This window comes from Poecilia reticulata, linkage group LG13 (assembly GCF_000633615.1).
Source record: "Poecilia reticulata strain Guanapo linkage group LG13, Guppy_female_1.0+MT, whole genome shotgun sequence".
NCBI classification, from domain to species: domain Eukaryota; kingdom Metazoa; phylum Chordata; class Actinopteri; order Cyprinodontiformes; family Poeciliidae; genus Poecilia; species Poecilia reticulata.
This window is the reverse complement of record NC_024343.1, coordinates 23,240,950-23,251,520: the sequence shown is the minus strand read 5'-3', so window position 1 is coordinate 23,251,520 and position 10,571 is coordinate 23,240,950. Positions and strand designations below refer to the sequence as shown.

Genomic DNA, 10,571 nt, shown 5'->3' with positions numbered 1-10,571 from the left:
CACACACACACACACACACACACACACACACACACACACACACAATCAGAGTGAGGACCAAGTCAGTCGTTTGCAACTCACAACTAGTCTCAAGTCTTTCATTTGAGTCAAGTCCCAAGTAAAGATATACAAATTGTAAGTCGGGTTTAAAGTCAAAACATCAAATTCAGTCCATCATTTTTGATATGGCACCACTATTGCTACCTGTTAGCATTGGTTAACTTCAGTACTAAGTCCAAAGCTATCCAAATTGTTAACCAGGAAATTGTAGAACACTTTATGGTTCTTTCTGCCAACAAGCTTCATGCAGAGGATGATTTTATTTTCCAGAAGGTCTTGACGCCACCTACCCTCACTGCTACAGGAACCAACACCTAGGAGCCATAAAAATCAACCCTAACAGAAGATAATGCTTGTCAAAGATCACTCTGTAGGTCATGAATTTATGACCTACAGTGGCCTTCGCTTCTTGAATTAATTCACTGAAATCTATAAAGTTTTTAACAATTTTAACAATTATTCTAAGATGTTGATGCAAATGTGACACCTTATTTAAATAGCAGCGTGACGTTGCTGTGATAAAGTGCGGAACGATTCATAATCCCCACCTCTGAGTATGTGACACTTCCGCCTTTGATCGTCTCTGTGGTCGAGCAGTTCAGAGGTCCTTGGTCATCGTACGTTTCGGAGTAGTAGTCAAAGTCTTGTGCAGCCACTGGAGCACAACAGGTTAAGTAATGTTTGAGACAAACACGTACCTCTGCACGCAAATGCAACCAGTCATGTTGCACCAAACGATCTCCATTTGGTGTTGCAAATATTGAATAAAACTGACACACTCACCCTCCAGGACAAGGATGGAGACAAGGATCCACAGTGCGGATTTAACACTCATGATCAGACTTAGCAGAGTTCGGTTTCTCTGTTTCTAAGTGGCAGAAACCACTAACGGACCTTCTGAGTTGTTCTGCAGTCGGAGACTTTATTTGATGACTGATTACCCATTAACATCCAGCTACCAAACAGGGACAGAGGTATTGAGCAATTTTGGACAGAAAATAGATTTATTTCAGCACTTTCGTTTTTAGTGACACTACCCCTTTCTGCTGAAGGATTCTGTTTTCAGAGTAAACCCTGTACTCTCTAATAAAAAGGCATTAAAAGACAACTTTGCATATTCAAAATAACAGATTTGATATTCCCAGACCAAGCTGCACCTATTACTACCTCAAACTTGGGAAATGAATCCTCAGTAACTAACACTGCTTCGTCTTCACCAGTTGCCTAAAATTCTGTTTGTCCGTTCATGTTTGTTTGCACTCAAATGTTTGATCTCCAGGCCGCTCCTGCTCAGCCGTGCGACCGCATGTCTCTGTACAATCTAAGTGTTACAAACATTTAGCAAACCCCAAACAGCCCCCCTCACTTTACATTTTTCCCTCCTTCTCAGGGCTTAGTCCTCTCAGCTGACACGGCTTTGCTGAGCACTGGGAACAACTTTCTGAAACCCTTTTGTAGCCAGTCCCATACCAGCAAAAACACACAAGAGAAATACGGAGAATAAAGAGCATCGAGGATGGTTATGTTGACAACTGCAGCTTAAAACTCCTTCCCTCTGAATTATCTTGGTTTTATTGCTGATTTTTGTGAGAATTATTGTTATGGATCGCCAACAAAGGAATTCTATGTGCAGGAGGATCGAAGACTGGAAGTTTTTGCAGTCAAAGAGGAGGCTAACTCTTTGGGCAAAATGCATGATGGTAAGAAAACTCTGGAAAATGTCCTTGAAAAATTCTAATACAGAAAAAGCTCTGTCTTTGCGATGTTCCTCCAGATTTATTCCTAAATACGCCGGACCATTGGAGAGGACTGCTGACCGGAATCAGAATTTCCCTTTGAGACTGAAGATGTCTGATCTCAGTCAGGTCTCTGTTTACTCTGACTCCTCTGACATTTATAAGGTAAGCTGGAAAGCAACAAGCTGGTGGCAGATAGTTTGAATGTTGGTACTTTTTAATTTTATGAGTAACAACAGTGGGCCCAAGCCACAGTGAGAGTTACTATCTGCAAAAGGAGAACACGAGGAGCACTTCCTGGAGTGGACAGCCTACTAAATGTTTGTTTGCTACTTGGCAATCCTAAGCAATATCTAAGCAACATTTAAGGCCTTACCTGGCTCAGTTTTGGCCAGTTTTTGAGATTCAGGAGCGGAAAGACATTGAACAACAATCTGCTGACCAAACAGAAAAGATATTGGCCAGAAAACATCTTAATGATAGCTGTAAATGTTTTGAAAGGTGTACCTTCTATCACATCTGAGAAATAATAGGTTTCTGACTTTAAACCCCAAAACATCTGGGTTATGCACCTGGACAGCAGATTCTTCTCTAAATAGCTTTAAATAACTATTTGAAGACTCTGGAGTGGTGTGGTCAAAGTCAAGATAAATCCATGATAATGTGGCATGACCTTTAGCAGGCTGTTAATTGGTGAAAATCCTCCGACGTCGATTAATTGAAACAATTCCTCTCAAAGAACGTAAACAAGGTCAACACATTGAGCTAGCTAAAAACAAGACAGTCCTAATATACATCTGAAAGAGGAAGACTATGTTCCCTTATACAGTCTATTTAAAAAGTTCTTGGTAAATAAAATCTTGCTTAAATTTATTCCTTTTTGCTTTCTACAGAATGTGTTCTGTAATCCCGCTTTTGAGCTGGAGGGGGAGCAGGAGGAGCGGGTGGACGGCTTCAGGACTTCCTCATCCACCCCTGAACCAATCAAACCCCCAGCAGCCAGTGAGTCAGCCAATCCCTGACTGACATTTCATTTATGTATAGATTTTAAAGTTTGGATTGGTTTGAGTAGCTCAACTAAGTGAGCGACTATAGAGATAATTAGCTTACATGTTTTATTTAATGTAAACTTGTTTTATTTTTATTTTTCATGACTGTGAAACAGTCAAATCAATCCATTGCTTTGCGTTTTGGACAGAAAACAGATCTCTGAGAGTCTGTGTATCACATGAAATGTTTTAGTTCTGTTCATCGTGAGGATTTGTACATTTTATTAAGCTACACTTCAAAAACACGAAAAGTAGTTTTGTGTAAATATCGTACTACACCTGAAATAAGACAAAACTAGCTTACAAGCAACTTTTCAGCAAGATATAGGCGCTTGTTTTAAGTCAGTTATTTAATACAGATAAAAAGCACTAGTTCCACTATTAGATTATTTCACCCAACAAGCCATTTTCCCATGTTGTAAGTGAAAAAAATCTGCCAGAGAAAAAAATGCTTGATCAGATTCTGTGTTTTTGCAGTGTAGGAGTAAATTAAGTTATTTAAAACCAGATTAAATGCTTAATCTGTCCTTCAGGTTTTGTGGAAATGTGCTCCATGCGACTCAGAGGCAGAGGTGGTGGGTGGGGAGTGGTGGTGGTCTCTGCTGCTGCCCTGCTCCTGCTAACAGCCATCGGACTGGCGCTGGCTCTTATTCTCACCCGTGAGTTCCTGCTGCACTTAGTTGCTCAGAAAGCAATAGGTGATACTTAAAAACGACTGAGAGAATAGATGAATGGACTTTAAAATGTACAGCAGACAAAAGTCTCTGTCCGTCCAGATGTGTGTCATTTTCTCAGAATGCCCTGCTTTTCTTTTAGAGCTGAAAAGCCAGGCAGTGGACAATCACCTGACAACAACCTCTACAGGCTTACAGAGCACAGGGCATGATGTGCCCCACACGCCAACCGCAGCACCTTTGAACAGAAGTCACATGGACAGCACAGCCATACCACAGCCTGCTGTGACCCCCCAGTCTGAAACAAGTACATCCATCCTCAATCAACAGGACTCTCGTTTCTTTTTCCCCTTTAATAAAATATTCCTTTCTGTCTCCCAGGCTGTGGAGGTGTACTGACTGACTCAGGGGGCAGTTTCAGTTCCCCAGACCACCCTGGCTCCTACCCCTCAAACTCACATTGCGTCTGGGTGATCCGGGTCGCGCCCCCACACCTGGTTCAGATCCGTGTTTCCTATCTGGCGGTGGAGGGGCCCTCCCCCTGTCTGTTTGACTGGTTGGAGGTTCAGCAGCAGGTCGAGCAGACCTCAGTGTTCACCAGGTCGGTCAGGTTGCAGGCAGGATGAAAATCTAAGTCTACCACAGGTTTATTACTTTAAGCTGCTTAACTGCCATGTAAGATTTGCTCCTCAATCTTTTGGAAGAAGTGTTAAAAAAAAATGACACAAGATGGCGCTAAAGATTTGCAAATATTTGTAGTCTTTTTTGTCAAAACGTTGCATGCAAAATTTTTATCTACTCAGGAATATGTTGACCTTTTTACATACGAAATGTCGTAACAGGACAACATAGTACAATGATTGAAGTGAATCTTTTTCTTCAGGTTCTGTGGTAATGTCGCCCCACCAACCATCAACACAAACAGCAGTACCGTGTGGGTCACCTTCCACTCTGACAGCAGCATCGCCGGCGCCGGCTTTGCTGCGCAGTACAGAGCGGTCCTCCCTGCACAAAGTCAGTATTCAGTGTTCCAGATCAGTGTGTTTCAAAGTGGGGGCCTCGGCCCCACGGAGGGCCGCTCAAAAAGCTGGAGGGAAGATGAGGGTGGGAAAACGTTACATGAAAGAAATGATGTTTTAAATTATTCATTTTATTTATTGATTGATTTTATAAATGTAATCTGTTTTTCAATCATTATTGAAAAGCAGGGATGGAAGAAATTGCCTTTATTGTCCCAAAGAGGGCCACATTCATCTACCTGACTGGCTGCTACTCAAATTTATCAACTTGCCTTCCTCAAGCTAGCATATAGGAAGAGTGAAATTGAAAAGTTTACAATAAGACAAAGAGTGAAGGTAACACTTTTTTTCTTCCTGTTGTGGAGGACAGTGTGGCAAAAAAAACTCAAACGTGGAAATTAAATACAATTAACAGAAGAGGATTGGGGCTGCTGAAAAGAAAAAATCTCAGAATTCTGACTTTTTTCCCAGAATTTTGACCTTTTTCTTAGAATTCTGACTTCTTTTTCAGAATTTTGACTTTTCTCTCAGAATTCTTACTTTTGATGTCAGGAGATTAGTCAGAATTCTGAGATTCTCACTATAATCTCAGAATTACAGTCAGAAGACGACTATAATTGTCTGACATCAACGTAAGAATTCTAAGAAAATTATATGATAAAAATGTTCCACCACAAAACTCATGGCCACCTAAAATTAGAAGATGTGAGGAGCATTTCTGGAAATGAATGTAATCTTTATTGAATAGCGAATGAAAGTGAGAAGATAAAATCTAAAAATTAATGTTTCTTTATAAATTTTGTAGCATTGTCTGTGGGTCTTCAGCCAGAAGCTAATGCTGTTTGGGGGGCCATGGCCTGGAAAACTCACCTTCATTTCCACTTTCACCCCAGGATCTTCTCTGTTTCCCCAGAGAGCTGCAGCAGAGAAGAGTTCATGTGTGATGGTGGTCGGTGCCTGCTGCCCGTGTCTGTGTGCGACGGTCATCCAAACTGTAATGACCAAACTGATGAGGCAAACTGTAGTCAAAAGCACAAAGGTGAGAGCACAGAAGCTATTATAAACCCAACAGGAATCTTTAAGAAGAAAGGATCTGTGATCGCTGTTGTTTTCCAGAATGCGGTGGTCAGAAGTCTGGGCCGTATGGCTACCTGGCAAGTCCGAATCACCCCAGGCCTTATCCTCACCAACAGGTAATTCTGGAAACAACCAAACACACCCAGACTACTAGTAACTGGAAAAGTAACAGCCTTTTTTATATCCCCTAGTTGTGCGTGTGGCATTTATCTGTTGATGAGGGTCATGTCATCACGCTAAGCTTCAGAAACTTCAGTCTGGAGACGCAGGATGTGTGCGAGTTTGACTATGTGGAGGCTCATGACAGTAGCAGCATTGGAGCCGGGAGAGTTTTAGGGCGGTAAGAAGCTCTTTGACTGTGATAACATTTGTGTTTTCCTTCGCCTGAGTTCAAGAGTTGAGCTAAGGCAGCCGTTGTGCCTCGGTGACAGGTTTTGCGGTACTACCTTCCCACCAGACCTGACCTCCTCTGGCCCGCACATGACAGTGGTGTTTGTTGCAGATGAGGGCGTGGCAGACAGCGGCTTTAACGCAACATACCAGGCTGTGTCTGTGCTGAACAGTGAGTCTTTGCTTTAATAAAGTTAATCTTCTTGTTCCTTATTATCCCTCTAATTTCACCCCCATATTTTCAACATGGATCGAAAGAAAATAAGCTGATGCTCATGTATTTAAAAGTTACTGAAAAACTATCCATCTGTTTGAATCTCCACTAGTTTAATGTCAGATTGTACAACTTGAATTAAATAAACATTCATATTATTCATTAATTTGGAGCGCGGAGGTAAAATGTGAGTGGCGATGATGGTGTCATGGTTTGGATTTGTTTTACTGCCTCTGCCACATGGTATAAGTAGAGTACATTGTATAAGTATGCATTCCCCTTCTATGTGTTTGGATTTTATGTAATAGAACAATACAAAATGGTGCATAACATCATTTATAGCAAAGCAAAAACACTGCCCATCACTCTGAACACACCATCAGCTTGATTTCTCATATTGACGGCAGCATCCAGCTGCTTTTTTACAAGGACAAGAACATTCAGACAACTAAATACAAGTAGCCCTAGAAAAAAAAAAATCTGCCAGAGGCTACAAAGATTTAAGACTAGAGCTGAGAATCATGAAGAATTTCAGTTCCTACATGTGCAAAGGTGGTAGAGAAATACTGCAGCTACAACTGTTAGCACTGACTCAAGAGGAGCGGAAATTTGTATTTGTTACGTTTCTGCTATCGGAGCATGCATTTCCATTCCCTTCACAGCTACTCGGCGTGTTGGTCTGTTACAGAAAAGCCCAATAAAATTATTGATGTTGTTTGGTAACTGAGAGAATCTGAATCTTTTGCAGCTTAATGTAGATAACATACTATAAATATAAATGCAACTAGGTTCTAATGCAAATGTTTCTGTCCTTGTCATGTCGCAAGAGAAAGCGAAAAACCAGCATACCTAAAACCATGCATATTGTCATGCCAACTTAGTTTGTTTTTGTTTTCCCTGATAAGGAACGTGTGGCCCGAACCAGGTCGCCTGCAGCACAGGGGAGTGCCTTCAGCAGCAGTGGCTGTGTGACGGGTGGAGCGACTGTTCAGACGGTGCTGATGAGCAGGGCTGTGCTAACTCCACCTACCCTCCTTTCAGTGAGTCCACGTTATCACCGGCCTCAATCAAGAAGCACTGATAGTTTCTTTTGTCTGCTGCTGCTGAGAGGTTGACATAGGAGACAATCTGTTGTTCATATCAGGGTAAAGGAAACACAAGAAGCTCAGACACAAAAGACGTCCCAATTTAAATGAGTTCAGATTTCTTACAGCTGCTTTAATAAATTTAAGTATGTTTTTTTTTTCCCCCCTCACATAATAACACCAGCTTCATCATGTGAGATCATAGAGGTGGAGATGTGTCGGGGCCTCAGTTACAACTTTACCTCATTCCCCAACATATGGCTGTCCATCGCTGACCAGAGGGAAGCCGCTACACTCCTGCGACAGTACCGGGTAAAGGTTATCTTAATAACGCATAATAATAACACACCTGAAAGGATTTTACTATGCCAACTCATTTTCTTTTACTTTATCGCTTCAAAGAGTCACAATAACTAGTTTGGAAAGAAAGAAAAAAACTAAATGTTTAGGGATGAACAACCACACTCCAAAACAAACCATATATGGTCATAGACCAGACCAATTTTTGGTCCATTTCAGGATGGCAATGCTTAATCATATTTTGTGAAAAATACTCGTCTCTTAGTTTCTAGATAATATTTAGGTATGATTACCCTTTCAAAGTGGTAGATTAGTTATAGGTAGCTCATGAAGTTAACCTCATAAAGTTAAACTGGTATATGTCCAGATGAGGCTTATACTACGGATATTTGTCATAAATCTATAACATAGTGTTTGGTGACCATGTTTTGAATCTCCCTGACCAACAACGCAGAAGTTACTAGAGCTTGTTAAACCAAAAATAATGCACACTTCTTGCCTAAACGATACATTTCTTTTGGCCCAGTTGTATCCAGGGACACAAAGGACACAAGAGTTAAAAACTGAAATACTAAACAGACTCTTAATGATTCAGAAAATGTGTAATATACCTATAATGTGTGTTTATGGGAGGTGATTATGAGCTGTAATTTGAAGTCACTTGTTCTTTGGTGTGGGGAGTGTTTAGGGTGTCACTTATGTGTCTAGTTTGTTAGTTACAATCAAACTACTCGAATAAAGTAGACTGTTATGACACGTTTTATCAGTGCAGACATTGTTTTTAACACAGGTTATAGCCAGACAGTGATAATCAGCATTTACTTTGCTCTGTGGACAGGTGCTAATGGAGCTGGCGTGCTTCGAGCCTCTACGGAAGCTGGTGTGTGGGATGTTTCTTCCTCAGTGCAGCCCTCAGGGTGGGGTCCTCCAGCCCTGCCGCTCAGTCTGCTCCTCCGCTGAGCAGCAGTGCAGCCAGGCCCTGGACCTCTTCTCCTTTAGCTGGCCTTTCAACTGCCACCTCTTACCAGACTCACAAGACCCAGTGGAGTGTTCACAGCCTTGAAGATTCAACTGCAGCAACACATTTACTGCTGTATAGGGGGCTGTATATGTTAGTGTTTTAACTAGAAAATAACTGCAGGGTAAAGTTGTGAAGTCCTTCAGGATTTAACCTTTGCTCTTTGTCCTTCTGGAGGTCAGGCTAAAGCTGCATGACCTTTGACCAAGAAATTACTGAATTCGCTGAGCAACGTGAGCATGGAGGCATTTAAAGTGGTGCAACTTTAAATGGACCTAAAACTAATGGTCCAAGTCTACGGATGAAGTAAGAAACAATGGTTAAGTGAACTGACTTTTTAGTTTCTTGCTTTAATGTCAATACTGTAAAAATAAACATACTGCTTTAAAAATATTTTTTTATTGCATTGTTCTTCAACAAATATGAAATGCCTTGATTATTTAGGATTTGATCAACAATGAGATAAGAAGGTAAACTTTTTTTCTATTTGTGCTTGGTTCACTACATGACATCACAAGTTTTCTTGTGTTTTAGTCATATATGGACCAGTCAGACACTTAAATATTCTCCTTCACTTTATTAGTTAAAAAAAAAAAAAAAGGACAGAAGAAAACCTTCAGCAGTGCCTTTCAGTGAGGTCAAAAAAATCTGACTGCTGTCTTGATTCCTCATAAAAGATTATAATATATAATCATCAAATGCATAGGAGAAAAGAGCTGTCTCCTAACACGTTAATAAACACAACAGGATTATTAAACATTAGACCGGATGAAAGGAATCCAGATTTTCTCCACCGATTATTGAGGTCTGCTACAAAAAGAAGCGTTCAGCCATTGAAAACCTCAGTAACAGATCCATATGAAGGTATAAGAAGTTTGAGAGTATGGTCCAGAGCGACTGCAGTCAAACCCCATACTCGGTGTTTGCTGTTACGAAACACTGGTAGTGTGTATCCATACTTGTTGCCAGTACGAAAGTTTGTGTAGCCGCGATTCTGGGGATTGGACAGGTGTGACAAGGACAAGGTGAAGATCTCGTCCACCTGAAGGAAATACAGACAAAACAAGTTCAATTAAAGTTTTGAAGAAATGACACACACACACAAAAAAAACAATCTTGGTTTGGATTTGATTGTACCTCCTCTGGGTTTGGTTTGAATGCCAACTCCTCAAGAGGACCAAGGTTAGCCAACACCGGAGCAATCATCATCCCTGACTGCAGAGAAATAACAACATATACTGTCAAGTCACAAGCCCTGAGCTTCCTTACATTACGACCAACTTCTCAGGTGGCTTTAAGTCTGGACTTTGACTGGGCCATTCTAACATCCAAACAAGTTAGAATTGTTAATTGCTGAATGGTGGACCTATCCAGTCAAGCCTTTTTTAGACTCAAGGTGGTTTCTACCAGTACCTCCATGTTGCTTTGATTCTTTCATGCATGTTTGGGAAATCCTTGAATCTCCCATGGCAACCATTCAGGAGTGCCTGAAGCCTGCTCTCACAAACACCCCATATTTCCACAAAGCTCCTCCTTGGACCCTCCTCTGCACCTTCCTCATTCAGCTTCTTCAAACTAGCAGCAATTAGCAAACACCTGGTGGAACTGAGTCTCTTCTGATCTTATTATACAAGCATTTCCTCCGTCCAGCACTCCTAAGAACAGTTGTAAATGGCATATTGAGATTTAACATGCTGAAGGTGGAGTATAGGAAAGAGTGGGAGCTTCTTCAAAAGACAGATGCCAATTTCAAGGCACCAAATTCCAAAGTCAAATTTTGTTCAAGTCATGTTTATAACGACTGAATGTAGCATAGTTACTTATGCTGTGAGATGGCACTATGTGCCTGGAAAATACATAGTACTGCCCCTTTAATGATCTATATAGTATATACATAAATATTCTCTGTTCATATTTTTTTGAGCAGTAATATATATATATATATATAT

The 10,571-nt window shown here is 40.9% G+C and overlaps 3 protein-coding genes across 3 annotated transcripts in view; 1 reads left to right on the top strand and 2 right to left on the bottom strand.

Annotated features, from left to right (window-relative positions):
• LOC103474842 (complement C2) overlaps nucleotides 1-1,014 on the bottom strand; it is a 7,238-nt gene extending 6,224 nt beyond the window's left edge. Inside the window, exons 1-2 of the mRNA XM_008426093.2 lie at nucleotides 844-1,014; nucleotides 609-715 (exon numbers count right to left, since the gene is read on the bottom strand). Of these exons, the coding sequence (XP_008424315.1) occupies nucleotides 609-715; nucleotides 844-895 (159 nt within the window). The 5' untranslated portion in view covers nucleotides 896-1,014. The remainder of the gene's footprint in view (nucleotides 1-608; nucleotides 716-843) is intronic.
• A 467-nt stretch (nucleotides 1,015-1,481) lies between these two features.
• Nucleotides 1,482-9,015, top strand: mfrp (membrane frizzled-related protein). The gene is made up of 14 exons (XM_008426090.2): nucleotides 1,482-1,760; nucleotides 1,835-1,961; nucleotides 2,690-2,798; nucleotides 3,379-3,504; nucleotides 3,662-3,826; nucleotides 3,901-4,120; nucleotides 4,403-4,533; nucleotides 5,452-5,577; nucleotides 5,655-5,731; nucleotides 5,807-5,955; nucleotides 6,047-6,177; nucleotides 7,125-7,259; nucleotides 7,489-7,616; nucleotides 8,443-9,015. Exons 2-14 carry the CDS (start codon nucleotides 1,908-1,910, stop codon nucleotides 8,665-8,667), a joined length of 1,776 nt encoding a protein of 591 aa, XP_008424312.1. The 5' UTR covers nucleotides 1,482-1,760; nucleotides 1,835-1,907; the 3' UTR covers nucleotides 8,668-9,015.
• nudt8 (nudix hydrolase 8) overlaps nucleotides 9,003-10,571 on the bottom strand; it is a 4,973-nt gene continuing 3,404 nt past the window's right edge. Inside the window, exons 4-5 of the mRNA XM_008426091.2 lie at nucleotides 9,760-9,837; nucleotides 9,003-9,664 (exon numbers count right to left, since the gene is read on the bottom strand). Of these exons, the coding sequence (XP_008424313.1) occupies nucleotides 9,449-9,664; nucleotides 9,760-9,837 (294 nt within the window). The 3' untranslated portion in view covers nucleotides 9,003-9,448. The remainder of the gene's footprint in view (nucleotides 9,665-9,759; nucleotides 9,838-10,571) is intronic.

Bases quoted from the DNA above. Each gene is read 5' to 3' on its own strand.
- mfrp (XM_008426090.2), top strand. From the start codon at position 1,908: ATGTCTGATCTCAGTCAGGTCTCTGTTTACTCTGACTCCTCTGACATT. The intron at 2,799-3,378 runs GTGAGTCAGCCA...TCTGTCCTTCAG, and splicing joins AATCAAACCCCCAGCAGCCA to GTTTTGTGGAAATGTGCTCC. The intron at 4,121-4,402 runs GTCGGTCAGGTT...CTTTTTCTTCAG, and splicing joins CAGACCTCAGTGTTCACCAG to GTTCTGTGGTAATGTCGCCC.